The sequence below is a fragment of the Manacus vitellinus genome, unplaced genomic scaffold (genome assembly GCF_001715985.3).
Source record: "Manacus vitellinus isolate BGI_N305 unplaced genomic scaffold, ASM171598v3 scaffold_24_pilon, whole genome shotgun sequence".
Classification (NCBI taxonomy): Eukaryota; Metazoa; Chordata; class Aves; order Passeriformes; family Pipridae; genus Manacus; species Manacus vitellinus.
In genome coordinates, this window is record NW_021939798.1 from 6,984,534 (window position 1) to 7,000,978 (window position 16,445).

The following is a 16,445-nucleotide window of genomic DNA, read 5'->3' on the forward strand; positions in this document are numbered from 1 at the left end:
GATCCTTTGCTTCATTTGTCCCTGTGATACAGCTTTTAACTACCATCTTCCAGAAGAAAAGCTACACATCAAGTTACTCAAAAGAGGAATAAAGAAAGCTAATGGAAGTCACCTGACTGAAGGAGAAGGGATGCAGATGGGCAAGGTACTCCCTTTTTAAATTGTCTCAGTGATTTGCCTGGAGACAACAACAGACTGTGTCTGATGCCATGACATTCAAACCCCCCAAATATCAAGGCAGAATGAAGTGACATGGTCCAGAGATCAGGTGAGTCTCTGGCAACAGTCTGGCTGGCTTTAGGCTCTTTTTAAAAGTGAAGCTGTCCAACAGTTGAACTTCAGTGCTTAAAAGATCATTTCAAATGACTGAAAAATACCAAGCACTGGTGGACACTCAAGCAGCACCATGACTTGGCTAGAGAGCAAAACCACTTCACACAAACAACATGAAGTGCTGAAACCTTCTGTCTCCTGTGCTTATGACAGTACAAAAGGAGAAAGAATTGGTTTTGAGCCTCATTGAGATCTCCCAAGGACAAGCAGTTTCAGAGCAGATGCCTGTTTTGTTACTGATCTTATATGCTTCCATGCCAAGCCATATAAACACCCCTGCACTGTGCCTACATCAGTCCTACAGCTACTGGAACATGAGGCAGTGGATGTTGCTGAGGAATATGCATGTCATTAATCAGTTCTGGCCAATCTCAAACATGTTATGAACTTACTAGCTGGTATCAGGGTTATGTTCTCCTCCTCCCTAGACTGAAAAGGTGTGGTCTTGCTGGTTTCAATTTAAGAACAAACACCTTTGGGCAATGACAAGGCTACATCACAACAAAACTGACTTTGTCCAACCTCACCAAAACTCAGAATGTTGAAAAGTTCCCCCCAGATGATCATAGAAAGCACTGAGTGTCAGAAACCAAAGAACACAGGAGCTCCATGGGAACTCTGAGACCTACTGACACAGAAATTCAGATTGGGCATGTCTTTGCACTATACCAATGCAATTCAGGTGTAGATTTGCAATAAGAGAAGAACAGTTGTGCAAAAACAAACACTCCAGAACACTCCCAAGCAAGGCTCCTCCTTTGCATCAAAGACTGCTAAAAGAGGCATGTACACACCAGTAGAAAGCTGAAGGGAAACTAAAGGAGTCCTTGAGAAGTGCTGAAAGGTTTGCAGAAGGGAGTAAAGATTTGTCCTGAGGGTCTAAAGGTGGCAGGTAGGTTCCCGTGTCCCAGTCTGTTAATGGATAACACATGGACAAGGGAAACCTTTCTGGATGTACTCCACTGGCAATGAAAAGTGCTGACATGGCAGCCTACACAGACAAAGGCAAGTTTAAGGGAGTAATCAAGCAAATCTGAAGCTAAATCTATCAACCTGGCAACTGTGGGGCAGGGAGAGCATCATCCAGTTTGTCTGACAGATTTTATTGCTGTAACATATTTAGTAGCAATAATTTGTTTACCTGCTACATTATGTTGCCATAGATATTAAGAAAAGAGAAGAGAAAAAACTACTAAATCTTTGCAGTGAACTTCTATAATGGAAGATTGTTTACATTAAACTATCCTTAAAAGAGATCAAAACTTCAAGCTACTTCCCCATTATTACTGAGAAATGAATTTGAGAGTTTTTCCCTGCTCCCTCACACAGATGCACAATTACACAGTTCAAAATATATTTTCCATCTTGGTAACCCACAAAATTTCAAGTAACACTTACATTCTGAAGACATTTTCACAGGTACCCGTCTTTTTCTGATACAAAGGCAAAAATCCTTATTTACTGTCTCTTAGTTACTGTGTACTTTCTCTGCAAAAGATAACCCACACTGATGTCCTGCTTGCATCAAATCTTCCCACATCCACATTACCATTCAGTTTTACAGAGTGCATTTTTTGCATTTTAAAGCTCTGCAGAGCTCCTCAGGGATTCTGTGATTCTCAGCATCCTACAATAATGCAGCCTCCTTCCTATGAAGGAGGAGCTCTGTTCTAAGCCCTTTCCTATGATTAATTCCGTGACATGGTGCATCAGTGAGAATGAGAAGCTCTCTAACAGAGAAAAAAAAAAACCAAAGCCAACTAAAATTTAAAGGAAAAAAAAAATTAGGCAAAAAGAAAGATTTGATGAGTCAGCACACGACAGGCTGTATGGTTTCCCTGTGCAGTAACACATTGCTGTGACCAGTTACCTGTTTGGAGGCTGGGACTGAACTCTTGGCTAGTCCTGGGAGGCTGGAAGGCCTCCGGGGCTGTCTGTGCTGGAAAGGCTCGATATGGAGGAGGAGTCAACTCGTCATCCCCAGAGAAGCTCCTCTGCACCTCACCTGCCATGGGTGGGCTGGACAAACTGACAGGTTTCTTCCCAACTCGTCTCTTCCTCTCTAAACATCAAGTCAAACTAAAATAAACGCTCGGGTTAAAGTGCATCAGGTAACTCTGACTGTTCAACTGAGAAATGGCTCTGATTCATGTTCACCCACTCTGGAAAACAAGGGCCTGCACGTGGCACCGTTCAGTTATTATTGGGAATATTGCTCTCAGCAGCCACATTTTAGTCCCTGATTCCTAGAGGACTGGTAGGACTTCAAGGGCATTGTTTAACAGCATGACCCACTTATTTCAAACTCTGTCAATGACATATAAATGCTGTAAACTGCTTCTGCTGCAGCTACACTGCATGGTCACACCCAATGCTCTGGCTGGGCACTCAAATACATCTTGGCTCAATTTGAAACTGCAGCTCTTTCAGTGTCTGTGACTAAAAGACAGAAGGATGGTTCTGGGGAAATAATCCTCTCCAAGTAAAATTTATCACCTCCAAAATCCTAGTGTAAAAACACATACTTCTTAATTCCCTTAAAATGGTGTTCCCCATTTTTACAGTGCCTCACAAACATAAACAAGCATTTAAATGTGTAGCAAAAGTAACTTCTAAAATGCCTTTGAATAATTAAACACTGCATTCGTGAAAAAATGTTGCAAAAGCATTTCCCATACAAATTATTATCACGTTCCTCCTTTATCACTAAGATATTGCCATTCTGTGCCTGAGGCAATTCCTCTATGATATCAGGGATGCAAGCTCTGTAACACAACAACACTGCTTTCAGCTATATCAAAACTATGGCTGCTTATGCTTCAGTCTTGTCAGACAACAAGAAACAAAAGCCTAGTCCTGAAAAGGTAAGTGGATTATATATATGCTAAAGATACCATCATGCTTAAAAATTCTTCTTATGAGACAACTTCAGGATGAGCCTTTTAGAGAGCTTGATTAGGCAGAAAGGTGTCTACAGAACCCCAGCTTTTAAAATATCAAGGTCAAATTATCATTTCAGTAACCTTATTCTGATATATACACCTATGAGAAAGCTGACAATCTGAGGAGATACTGCACCCCTCATTATTAATTAATTGGCTAAGCCAACTCACAAGTTACCCTTCAAGAATTCACCTGCATAGCCTTCTGAGCAGCAGGCACAGGGTACAAAACCCTACCCACTGAAATAAACACTACTGGAGACAGAACTGGGAGTGATTCCCAAGTATTCCCAAAAGCATCCACAAAACATTGATGAAGCAATCAGTTCCCCTTCCCACTGAACACGTGCTACTCTCTCCCCATGCTCTCAGTAAGGAGGGGACACACTGCTGTAAAAATCTGCATCATTATACATACACAGCAGAATGACTCAGTGACATCCTGGACTGTTTTGTGAGTACATGAGAAGTGTGTGGAAATAACCCCTCTTTGCTAAAAATAATCTAATTTAGGACATGTACAGTTTCTCATTTATCATCTGTGGTTACCTGACATGTTACCACGAAAGCACCACTGCTGGTGGTAACATGTGCTTTATGATTGAAATCCTTTACAAAATAACATTCTAATTTTTTTTATTTACAAGTGCTGAACAAGAAAAAGCTACAGTAGACAATTTTTTAGTATTATTTCCTGTGACTCAGCACGTTCATTGCCATAACCTATTTAGAAAAACCCCACGCAGGAGGCAGCCAACTCGAACTGCTCATGACCTTGTTCTCTCATCTTCTGATGATTAAGAGGATTTCTTAGTATTGAATAAACAAACTACCAGAAGCTCTCCCTTGCTTCCATAGCCAATATTTACTTCAGGTCAGTGAGAAATGAAGAACAAATTCCACTAGAATACATCTCCTTCCTATGGCACTAGAGGAGTTCACTTTCCAGTGCTTGTGTCACACTTACTCTAAGAGATGGGAGGAAACTCTCAGAGGTATTAGGTGGAAGGAGAGGGATAGGGTAAAGAGCAGGATGGTCTAGTATACCTTACTGAACAAAATCTGCTCAGACAGTCCAGAATTATTCAAAACCACATCCTACACAAAGCTAATTAATGACAGAGCCATGTTTCCCTACCTTAAGGTAACGGCACTCACAGTTTTCCCTGGATATTCTCAAACCAGGAGTTTTTTCAGTACCTGAATTCTATTTAAAAAATACTGCTGCAAGATTCTCAGAAGGATCTGGATTTAACTGTTATTTCTTCCAACAGCGGAAAGGAGAAACAGTGCAATGACTGAGGCACCCACCAAGAGGTTGAAGAACTTCCCAGACACCTGCTTTATCTGTGGCACTCACTGCTCAATGTCCTTTCATGTCCTGAGATCAACAAAGCAAAGGTTGTTTTCCCAATGACTAGTGAAGGAGGTTCCAATTGGCCTTAATAGATCCATTCACAAATTTACCAGGAAGACGAGGCTTTAATTCCTCACATTAGCTCTACATAACAAAAAACCACTCTGGAAACAAGTCTAAATAAATCAAGATAATTTGATTCCAAGGGAATCAGTCTCTGTGGAAAGAACTTGAATACTTCAAATTCTTAAAAATGTCCTTATTATGTTTTACTGTGACAAGAACAGTCACATCCAGCAATGCTGTTCATTGTTTCTGAAAGTAATAATATAAAAGCTTTATTTATATAGATGCTTCATATAAAAACCCTGGTGAATAAGTCACTCCTTTGTTTCAAAAAGGAACCAGCTGGACAATAATTTAAATTTTTTCTCATTCCCTTAACTTGGTTCTTATGCCTCCATATATGTTACAAAGAGCAGAGGTCAAACTGTGTTGATATCTGAGTATTTTGTACTAGGCAGTACAACTACACAGTCTATTATTTAACCAAAACATTTAAATATTGTAACAGTTGTCCACCTACAAGTAATTATTATTATTATTATCATCAACATCTACCCTATCACAAGTTATAAAAATTGGTTATTCTCAATGAAAAAGTTCCTTTTATGGCATACTGCACCTTTAAGCATAACACCTATTTAGACACAAACATTTCCAAATAGAACAGGGACTTAGGGAGAGACCACAAACTTTAAAACAACAGGAAAAGTGCAAACACTACTTTGTCACCCACTTTTCTTATGTCCTTTGTACTGTTGCGATTTAGCTTTTTTCTTCTGTTTGGATGAACTTGACTGGCTATCTCTTGATGCTGCAAAAAATTAAGAATTCAAAATTGAGGTTCAGTATTTTGGAAAAAACACTTCAGAACGTGTCAAAGCTGCTACACAGTTACAGAATTTTTTCTTAGTGACTGAACAAAGGCAGAACACCTTTATTGTGGAAACCCATTTGCATAAAACTACTAACACTATTATTACCCTCTCATTAAACAACTAAACCAACTAACAGTTCTTGAAAGACAGCTATCAATTATTATCACTTGACCTGAGAGGACAAGTCTTGATGCAATAAATAAAATACAGCCTTCCCATATAAATGCTTCTGCACATGAACAGAGTGCATGGAACTCATGTTGAGTTCCACCAAATTCAGTAGGTAAAGCAGATATATTGGCAGTCTTAAAGCAATATAAATTCTCACTGGTATCATCCAGAACTGACAAGTAACAGGGTTTTTCCCCTGCACCAAACAAACATCTGGCATTGAAAAATGGTAAGTAGCCACAGAAACACTCAGAAGTACTTTGGAAGTCAAGGTGGGACTGATTAGAACAGTGAATTAGAACTTTCAAGCGTTAGCAAGAATTTATTCTATTTTTGTTACGCACGAAGACCTAAACTGCAAAGGACGAGGGTAGAAAAATCAGCATCCCTGAAATTTCCATTATCCACAAAGCTGGAACTCACACTGTGGTGCTGGAGGCTGGAGCTGGTACCCAGTGAGCTGACACCATCCCACGGGATACAGGTCTGGGGACTCACAGTCCACCCACTGGTCATACTCATCCTCCCAGCCATCGAAGTGTATCCTCAGGAGCCGGTGGATGATGCGGGTGACGGTGGCCACACACACCAGGCGAGGCTCCATCAGATCAACAGCCTCCAGCTTCATTCCAACATGAAACCCATGGTTTGGAACTTCCTGGAAAAGCAAACATCAGTAAATAAACACGTTAATTCATAGTTTAAGCACAGGGTCGAAACAAATATTTCAGTCAACTTACTACAGAGAAACCCCAAATATCGTTGATGATACTTCAAGTACCGTGCACTAATTTAACATTTTGGAGATATTCAAGCTTCATATACTCAAATGGTTCTTATTTCCAAGAGTCTCCGTGTCTTAGTTTTTCAAAATTGTATTTAATGAAATAGGTCCACTCCATGCACAATGCAGAAATTTAAAGAAAATACTTGTTACTAATTACTAATTATACATGGAAATATGTGTAATTTTATTACCTTATTGAAGAGCTTTACAGGTGCTGCTATTGAATCAGTTTCCCTGAGGTAGTCAAACCATTTAAAAGGGAGTTTTGCATAACCTGTGAATTTTAAACAACACCTTCATACATCAACTGCAAACTTCGTGCATAAGAATAACAACAAAAATAGCACATTGGCACTGTGTTATGGCTAAAAAGACAACAAAGAAGTAAAACATTAACATCAGAAACTTCCATTCTCTGAGCTTTGGTCTAAGGGACAAACAGGCACCTGGATGTTGCCCATTTGCAACAAACAAGATGAATGAACTTCTGGGTAATACAGAAGGTATCATTTAATGTTAAGATTAATGATTCATACTGGAAGTTTTTGTTCATGTAGATTCTTGATCTGTACAAATGCCCCATATAAATGCCCCAGAACAGGTCACTGAATTAAGCACATCCAGTGTCTTTCCTGTGGGGAAAGAGTTCCACTATTGAATCACTTGAATTATTAGGACCATAATGGTAAGAAAAAACATGGATATTTTAAAAGTTAAATAAGGGTAAAAATAATAATACAGAAAATCAGAGGATTTTTTTTAAAAGCTATTATAAAGGGAAGAAAACAATATCTCAAATCTATGTAGTTTCTACTGAACGTGCATAAAACACTCGGGAATTTTTTTTACTTTGGACAACTTCTACAACTGCTTTAGCTCAACAATTCTCAATTCTAGCTAGAGCAATAGCAGCTTGGAAGGTTTCTCTTAGTAATATGTAGTGATGGACATCCTGAAAAGATGGCAGTGCAGTGGGAATAGTGTGGGAGATGGGGGATCTGTATCTCACCTATGTATGGGCAGAGAGCTCCCACTGAATCCCAGCTCAGCACTGCAGGGCCAGACTCAGCATTCACAGCCCAAAATTCAATCCCCCTCTTGGAAGTGTCTAAGCATCTTAATCTTCCACTGATTTCAGTAAGAGATGAAGATGTTTGGAAGGAATGAGCTTATAAAGTCCAAAGATTTCACAGCAACTTAGTTATCCACAATGCTAAATGCAAATTGGATAAGTGTTCACATTGGGTATGGAATATCTGCATGAACAGATGCAGCTGGAGAGCTAACAATTAATAAGGGTAATAATGTATCAGTTATGCATGTTAATGCTCTTCTTCTCAATGCAACATTCCCCTGCTAGACCAATATATTTGTATTTAAATCCTTTAATTGTTCACCACACATGAGACGTGTACATGTGGGCTTTGTCAGAACAGTCAGACTTAAGAAACTGTCCATTTTCCATCCCATAATTTGGACAGCAAAATACCCCTCTCATAAGAGCTAAGGAGCTTTGATCACTTTGATCCTATTTAAATGTTAATGCGCATTATGGTCTGTATTTTACTGCTGTTAATTCCTCTTTCAAATGACTTTTAGATTATTGCATGTGTGATTTATGATCTCCTCTCACTGATGGCATAGGGCTGTTATGAAACACTGCAGAGACAGGGAAAACATACATATAGATAAAGGATAAGGCTGCAGGATACAAGAAACACATAAGTATCATAAATGTGCTAACAACAAAATCCACATACTATTGTTAAGTAATGTCTGAAGAGTGAAGAGGTCAAGTCTCCTCACAGAAGGGAAGTTTTTTTGCTATTCTGTCTCTTCAGTTCCATGTATTTATTTCTAAATTGATTGATATGTGTTGATATAGAAGCATTTGCTTCCCACAAATACTTCTATTGCAAAAGTCCTCTTGCACCACATTTTTTTGGAGGGGTGTTGGTGCCCATGAATTTCTAGGCAATAGATTAAAGTAAATCTGTCCAAATCTGTGCACTTCCCACTTACTCAAAGGTGACAGAGTCATTACTGTACAACAATGAAAGTGATATGAAATTACTTCCTTCATGTTGCATTACATCATCTCTGTAGTTATTACCCAGAAAAATAATTCAATAAATACAAGTAGAAGTCTGCAAGAATGAGAATGATGGGGAGTGGGGAATCCATAGAAAGCAACTGTCATCTGCTGTTACACAGCTGGTTACAGTCCTCTTTATCAATTGTCAGACCAAGACAATAAAATGGGAAAAGGAAGGCAAAGTCCTTCCTCTGCAGGCACATGTGCCAGTGGACACACAGCCTTTCCTCACAGAAGGGAGTGCACAGCCCTAATGGCAACTTCCTCAAAGCTCAAGTTTGTGTTTAGTCTTCACAAAAATTAACTGGTATTGTTGTTAATCAGCCTGAGATTATTTACAGTGTTCATTAATCCTTTCGGAGGCCAGGGCTTCCCAAGCAATGACATGTTTTAAACAGCCCTTTTAATGACTCCCAACTTCCTACTCTTAAAGAACCCTCAATTTCTTGCAGCTAAAGCAAATTATTTCAGCCAGAGAATCAATCAGACGTTCAGTTAGACTTTTTCTAAATGAAAAGTTAGTTATCTCTGTTTTAGACTACTTTGAAGTAACCCTGCTGTATTTGTTTCAGACTCGAGAAAGCCCTAAAAAGCGACACAGATTCTGTAGACTGAGTTAAGTAACAAAGCATATGGCACATACAATATCACTGAGAAATATTGAAAATAAATGTGGTCAGAAGGCTTTATGTACCTCTGGGTGGAGTTAGTTCAATCATGTTAATTTCACAGAAACCAACAGGGAAAATAGAAGGGGAAGTGGCATGGTAACAAAACCAATCAGACCCATCTGCTGCTTCTGAGCCATCAATCCCAATCATAAGATAGCCATCTGCTAACACCTTTGTAAAGAAAAACAAAATTTGACATTAAATACCTTGAACGGCGTGAGCAGGCTAGAAAGCAAGCATGCCATGTTTCAAAAGAGTGAAAGGAACTCAGTAATAATGGAAGAACACTTAGAAGGACATTCAGTTTTAACAAAAAAACCCCCAAATCATACCTGTCTCGAGGATTGTGTACGACTGTCACACGTACCTTTGATAACTGCAAAGTTATGAGATGAACATTTCCTTTTTCTGATCTCTAGTTTTTCTTGGGAACACCAGCTCTACTTCTAAAGCTTTATAACTCAGTCTACTCTTGAGCTTGCAAGGATATTCAGAACACCATTAATAAGATAAAAGACTGAAAATCATAACCACACTCCTCACTGGTAAGGTTGTACAATTCTGCTAAGCTACTTTTTATATTTTCTTTCTTTTTTAAAAACAGATCTCACATGGACTGCCTCTCTTTCAGTCAAGGACATCCTTAGAATGTCTTTGTAGACTTCTGCAAGTCAGCAAGATGAGGTTTGGTTTTGAACAGTTGCAAAACACTTGGTATCATTAGCAGAAGATTGTCCTGCAAATTAATCTCACAAGCATATTCTAATTAAAGGTAAAATTGAATTCCCAGAGATTAATGTCAAACAAATTTACATGAGTACATTTTTCACAGCAGTTGTACATAATTTATGGACATATCCCATTAACATTCCCTGTGTGAACAAACTGCATTGATTTTGGTTTTGAGCTTTTTGTTTCAAGCCTGAATAAAGGTGAGTGAAAAAAGACTCCTATCTGCCTACCAAAAAACACACTTGTTTTCTTACCTTTCTAATAGTTGCCACACATATTGCTGAAAGGTTTAAGGGGTCTATAGCTTCCAATTTCATTCCTTCTTTAAACCATTCTCCAGCTGCATCAACCTCTTTTACCTAAAGAACCACAGAACAGCACCAGAAGCAAAGAATTCAGTGAGTCTGGAACAAAACATAATCTCACACTGCCAAAGCAACAGACTGAAATACCTGTTCTATCATCTCTGCTTATGTCAAGGAGGTCAAATTGGGTAATAAAAGCAGAAATAAAAGCAGAAAATTTTGCTGGGCACATTTCCAGGGCACAGCAGAACTTCAGGTCTTTTTTTTTTTTTTTTTTTTTTAAACACACAACAGGAACTAAAGGTCCTCAATCAACTCTGAGCAAACAGTGTTCTTGCTACCAAACTCACCTTCATAAATAAGTGTGAGGGTGCATCAAAATGTCCATCCTGTTTCTTTGTAATATCTAAAAGAAATATCAGTATTATAATATTATTCAGAAGTCTTGCTAACAGAGCAAACAGTATGTATGCTAACAGTTTGTCAACCACTATTTATCATTGAATCTTCCAGATATTGATGTATTACAAATCAACTAAAAGTTACTTTGACTTTTCCAATGTTGTATAATACACTAATTATAATTTTAACTTAAGCTCCTGAATATAATATAACTGGTTAAACCCCTGGGCCACATTATACATATTTTTAAATATTATTATTCAAGCTAGTTTCATTAGCTGTATGAAGTGACAGAACTGCTGGAGTCAGACTTTTGCAGCCAACACCGCGAAACGTCTCAAAACACAAGAAGCTCACCAGATCTTTTGAATCTGTGTCCTATGCTTCGAGACCAGCCAATGTGATGGATGAGTGGACTGTACATATGGCACCAGAAGTCATCAGTTTTGTCTTCACTTTCTTCATACACCAACCTCAGCCGGCCCCCAATGACACTCTCAACCACTGCCACCCTTGTTCGGCAAAGGTGGGTTTTGTCAACAACTTCTACTCTCATGGAAGTTTTGAAGGGGTACTGCATACTCTCAGACACCTTAAAGTGACAGAAAAAAAACACTCTGTAAGAATATACCCTGGTTTTCCGTATTCATCTGCCTACTAAAGCACAGTATTGATGCACTTGTCATTTAATTCAAATACTTGTTAATCAACCTGCAGAAATGACACAGATTATTTATCTTCTATTTCATTGTACGTGGGGAGCAATGAAATGTTTCAGAAAACAGATCCTACTATGTTTTAATTGTATCAAGTTCATCCCCTAATACAACTCTCACACGGGTTACATGAATTTTCCATTGGCATAATGGAAGTTTGTTCAGTTGATAACAATGGATCAAGTTACCTTGAGACACAATTTTAACAATAAACACCTCAAGATTTTTTTTCTTGTTTGGTCATCCACTCAAAATAAAGCATTTTAAAATACTGCATTATAAAAGGCATGGAAAACAAATCTTCAACGTAATTAAAACTGGCTGCTCAGATATTTCTTCATAACAGCAAAAAGAAATGAAGAGAATGGAAATAGATGTTAACCCGCTTTGTGACAATAGATTGTGTTAAAAATCAGTATCAATCACTTGCCATTTTCATTATGAACTCCCCAAAGTATTGAGATCATGCCAAATTAATCTGGCTTCTAACTGAGCCAATTTTTAAACAAATATTAACAACTGCAGCAAGGTTTTCTGTGTGCTTATTTTTTAAGCATTAGATGCAGTGTAAAACAACAAATTAAGTCTCATTCCTACTAAGAACTATATGCATCATCATCTCACAAGATTAGTAAGTAAACATACAGCACACTATACAGCAGCTGCAACAGTTGAAGATGACTGAAAACCAGAAAAAAAAACAGTCCAGAGCAGGTGAAAAATATCAACATTTAAAAGTATGTACTCCATTGCATCTAGATCCATGCTATATTAACACATTTTGTTTAGTTTCTTGAAATAGTGCATGATAAAAATCATTCCTGAATCAGAAAAAAGCTTTCATTTTTCTTACATATCACAGGGTAGCTCTTTAGCACTTCTGGGGTTTCTGTGGTTTTTTTTTTTTAGAATGTGGTATTTTAAAATTAAAGTAGACTAACTAGTTTCTAAAGAAAACTACTTTTTTTCTAGAGAACACAGTTTTCCAAACACATACTGACAAGTGTGGACGTAACTGGAGAAGAGATTCCAAGGAAAACTGTATCTAAGGGAAGAAACTACTGTATCACCTTTATTATAAGAAGAGCTAATGTGCCATTGTAAAATATTTCAGTTCTTCACAACTGTGCTGCAATTTCTTTTATAGAACATCATTGATATTGCATCAGCCTTACCTTCTGAGAAAAGTCAGGAGGAAGTGTTTTGGCACCAGTAAGTCGTTTCACTAGAAAAGTTTTCCAGTTTGTGTATTTGTGTTGGATGGCTGTTGCAAATGAAGGGGAAAAAATAAGCCACTGATTTTTAATTGTGTCCATTAGAGACAGTATTAAGAGTCTGGAATATGTAAAGAAGAAATCCCAGATGACTGTTAAAAGGCCTGGATGACAATAATGAGAAAAAACTTCTTTAGAGAATGAATGCTACCCAAGATTAATTTTATGGGTCAGGGAAAAGAATTTATTAACAAAATACCAATAAAATCAGTGCATGTTCCCATCACTGATTAGTGAACTGCTTCCACCCTGATCCTAAAACCTAAGTTGCATCAGATGGGCTACTCCAAGAAACACTTTCAACATCAGTCAAGTCCAAAACTTAAAATTATTTATTCATAACTGTCGAAGGAGTTATGTTAAAAGAAAACTTTGATATCTGGACCATGAGCAAATTTAGTTTAATAAAGAGACTTTTGTATCAATCAATAAGGCTACTATTTACATACTTCGAGGAGGAACTAGGGGCTTCCCACTGGTTGCACACCAACCAACTGGGTGGATGTCAGACCCACAAATGTTGCACCAAAAGTCAAGACTTGAATCATTTTCAAAGCCTTCATATCTCAGCAGGGCATTGTAGCCTGAAAAGAAAGCAATCCCACTTAAAAAAATACCAAAATTAAACAAGACAATATGCATTAATATTTCTTTACAAATCATGATGAATATTACATCAGTTTTCTAGACTATAACTTCTCATAGGATGCTTTTCTATGGCACATTTCTGCATGTGATTAAAGCACAACTGGATTACTTTGATAAACGTGCATGTGCTATCATGTAAGTCAATTTTAATTAAAATTCTTGAACTGTAAACCTTTAGAAGTTACATGTAGGAGGACAAAATTAATTACCCACAATATCTGCTTTTTCATATCTTAGATCTGTTACCTTGAATTTTAAACTTTTTACCAAGACAAATGATTTGTGTAACGAGGCTACTTGCCAGCTGTTATACAATCTCCTATCTTCTCTGCACTGATCTTACTGTGCTCTAAGGCAATATCAAAAAAAAAAAAAATCAAACCCAAACCAAGAACAGAAATTCTCAAGCATCACTGCAGCCACTGTAACAGTGACAGCACTACAATATACAACCTACTGACACAGCTCTGACAACCTGACCAGTGTCAACACTACAGTAACCAGGTGATCACCAAGTTATTAGCTCCCTTCACACAGTTCTTTTGATTATTTTAATAATGTCAACTAAAATGTATTTACCTGCTAATTTCACAATTCCAGCTATCCAGAAGACTTTGGTAGGTAGGCTGCAGTCAGTGTTTGGAACCTCCACTCGCACTCCTTCTGCAATATCACCCCAGCACGTCCCCATAGGTGCCTGTCATTTAAGGTTGGGGTTAAAAAGTCACCAGTTCACCACATGAAAATAATTATTTTTTGTTATATCAGTGTTTTATGAGTGACTTAAAAAGACAAAACAATCAATATACAAATGACAAACATTATGTTTAGAAAACACTCTTTCTATGAGAACCTACTTTGGTTTTGACTTGAAGCTAATGTGTAATATTATAATTGTATCCAATTATTACTGTGTGTGTACTGAAAAACCCTATACAATTTCAAGTTTAAATATCTGTTAAGCACAAGCACAAATTGTACATATAAGTCAGCTTTATTCTACCATTTTTCAACGAGGTACAAACTACCAATTTCACTGAGAATGGTAAAATTCCTCTGCAGTTCTACTTGCAACAAAATGACGGGACTTTAAATTCATACCTATAGCACAGACATCAAAATCTTTAAATTCTGTAAATCAGAAATGTGGCTGAAAAAAATGCCTAGGAGTTATTTCTTGGGTCTATTCTCATGATTTATCATGGTGGGGTTTATCACCCACTGGTTCACATCCTCTCAGAGGAACAGGCTTTCACATCATCACCTGCAAGTGATCACTCCATCAAGCAAGCAAAAAGAACAGAAGGCTCTGAGTGGCACCTTTTTAATGAACACCAGAAGGAAACACACAGCAAGACCCCTCACAGTCCTGTGTGAGGAATGTGTTAGTAACAAAAAGACAGACAAGCTTGATCAGCTGCTAAGGATTTGTAGAAATCGGTGACAGAAATTACATTTAGTTTGCTAGCTCAAGAAGAACATTTTGTTGAACAGGGCATCGTGAAAAGACAATTGAAAATGGTATTGCAGAGATATCAGAAATGCACAGTGCTGAAGAATCTAAAACCTTAACAGTTACTCAACTGAAGTTTTATTGGTAACAAGATAGAAAATGACTCAGTCTGCATTAAACTTGGGACCACTAATAGAAAGATTCACATCTGGAGTATTTTAGAACAACAGTCATATAAATTCTAAGGTGTTCTCAGAAAAATAAATTGTTATCAGTTCAAAGATTATCCAATTATTACAGGGACAACTGAAGGGATGCTCTGGCTCTGCAGACAGTGAGTAGAGTGTTCTACACTGTGTCTCATTTACAAAGCTCTTTGCAAACCCAGAGAACTTGACCACTCCGTGGGAATAGCCTCCAACTGCACAGAATTTTTGCTGAGAGCCACAAGTGAAGAAATCTGGCTTAATCCTGAATGACTGGAAATCACAGTATTGGAATTTTGCTGGCACTCAGAAATACCAACTAGCAGCACTAAAAGCTAAAGTTATAAGGGAAACCCATCACTAGTACTGAGGCTAGGCATGCAAAACTTAAACTAATTTTAACTATTAAAGGAAATGTAAGTTGTTGCAAGTATGCTAGTTTTTAGTCTTGAAGCCTGGTCTCTTCATGTTCTGCTATGTCCCATCTACACCAGTCTGGACCACAGAGCTCTTCTGCCAACTGGCAGAAAGAGAGAAATATCCAACTCAAAAGATGATGGCTTATTTTCACACACAAAATATGCAGATACAACTTCTTAATCAGTATGAATCCCATATTCACTATCATCTCTAAGTTGACACATGTAGGTTTTTGAATTCAGTTGGGGAAATAAACTTCTCAAACTCCATGTTTTAGCAAATTTTGTTGCCTTGTATAGAGATACAGATGAGGCCAAACAATCAAAAATAGCAGTGCTGAATAATTTCATAATCCAGCTGCAGTCAATTGAAATATATTTTACTGCCTGCTCATCTATTCAGTTGATTCAGAGAGAGAAGTATATCAGAACACTTCTCCTGACATCAACCCATAATGGGAATGTGACAAATTTTTATTTCTAGAACGTGGATTGGTATAGAGGGAAATAGCAGAAAGTTAAATTTGTCCTTGTCTGTGAAAATATTGGTTCTGCTAGTTCTCCTACACCAATCCATATGGCTCAGCCTTGTGAAGAAGGAAGCCATCCTGTGCAGCATCACTACTGAAATGCCAGACAACATTACTGTCCTGAGGGATGGTTTACACACTGCACCATCTTGGCTTTTTTCCCTCATTATGAATGTTCTTAAGGCAGGAAGACTGGATGAACCAGGACTGTGATAGCCATCTGCCTTCATCTCTCCTCTGCCTCATTAATCAATCAAGGTTTGCACAGTGCTTTTCCAAACTCAAAAAGCACTACAGAAGTGTTAACTCTTATTTTTCTGCTGGCTGGAAGGTGACTCTGCAGTCTGGATTGGCATAGTGTGAACTAGCAGAACCATCATTTACAGGTAAGAACAAATTTACCTTTCAGACTCATGACGAAGAGATCCACTTCATGTCACTCCCAGACAAGGAAGATGTGGTT

The 16,445-nt window shown here is 37.9% G+C and overlaps 1 protein-coding gene across 5 annotated transcripts in view; it reads right to left on the reverse strand.

Annotated features, from left to right (window-relative positions):
* MBTD1 (mbt domain containing 1) overlaps window positions 1-16,445 on the reverse strand; it is a 34,651-nt gene that overhangs the window by 5,348 nt on the left and 12,858 nt on the right. For all 5 annotated transcript variants that reach the window (XM_018073284.2, XM_018073287.2, XM_018073289.2 and 2 more), the window contains 10 exons: window positions 13,954-14,071; window positions 13,176-13,310; window positions 12,628-12,716; window positions 11,094-11,328; window positions 10,685-10,740; window positions 10,284-10,388; window positions 9,321-9,468; window positions 6,723-6,805; window positions 6,168-6,402; window positions 5,432-5,509 (listed from right to left, as the gene is read on the reverse strand). In XM_018073284.2, the coding sequence (XP_017928773.1) occupies window positions 5,432-5,509; window positions 6,168-6,402; window positions 6,723-6,805; window positions 9,321-9,468; window positions 10,284-10,388; window positions 10,685-10,740; window positions 11,094-11,328; window positions 12,628-12,716; window positions 13,176-13,310; window positions 13,954-14,071 (1,282 nt within the window). The remainder of the gene's footprint in view (window positions 1-5,431; window positions 5,510-6,167; window positions 6,403-6,722; window positions 6,806-9,320; window positions 9,469-10,283; window positions 10,389-10,684; window positions 10,741-11,093; window positions 11,329-12,627; window positions 12,717-13,175; window positions 13,311-13,953; window positions 14,072-16,445) is intronic.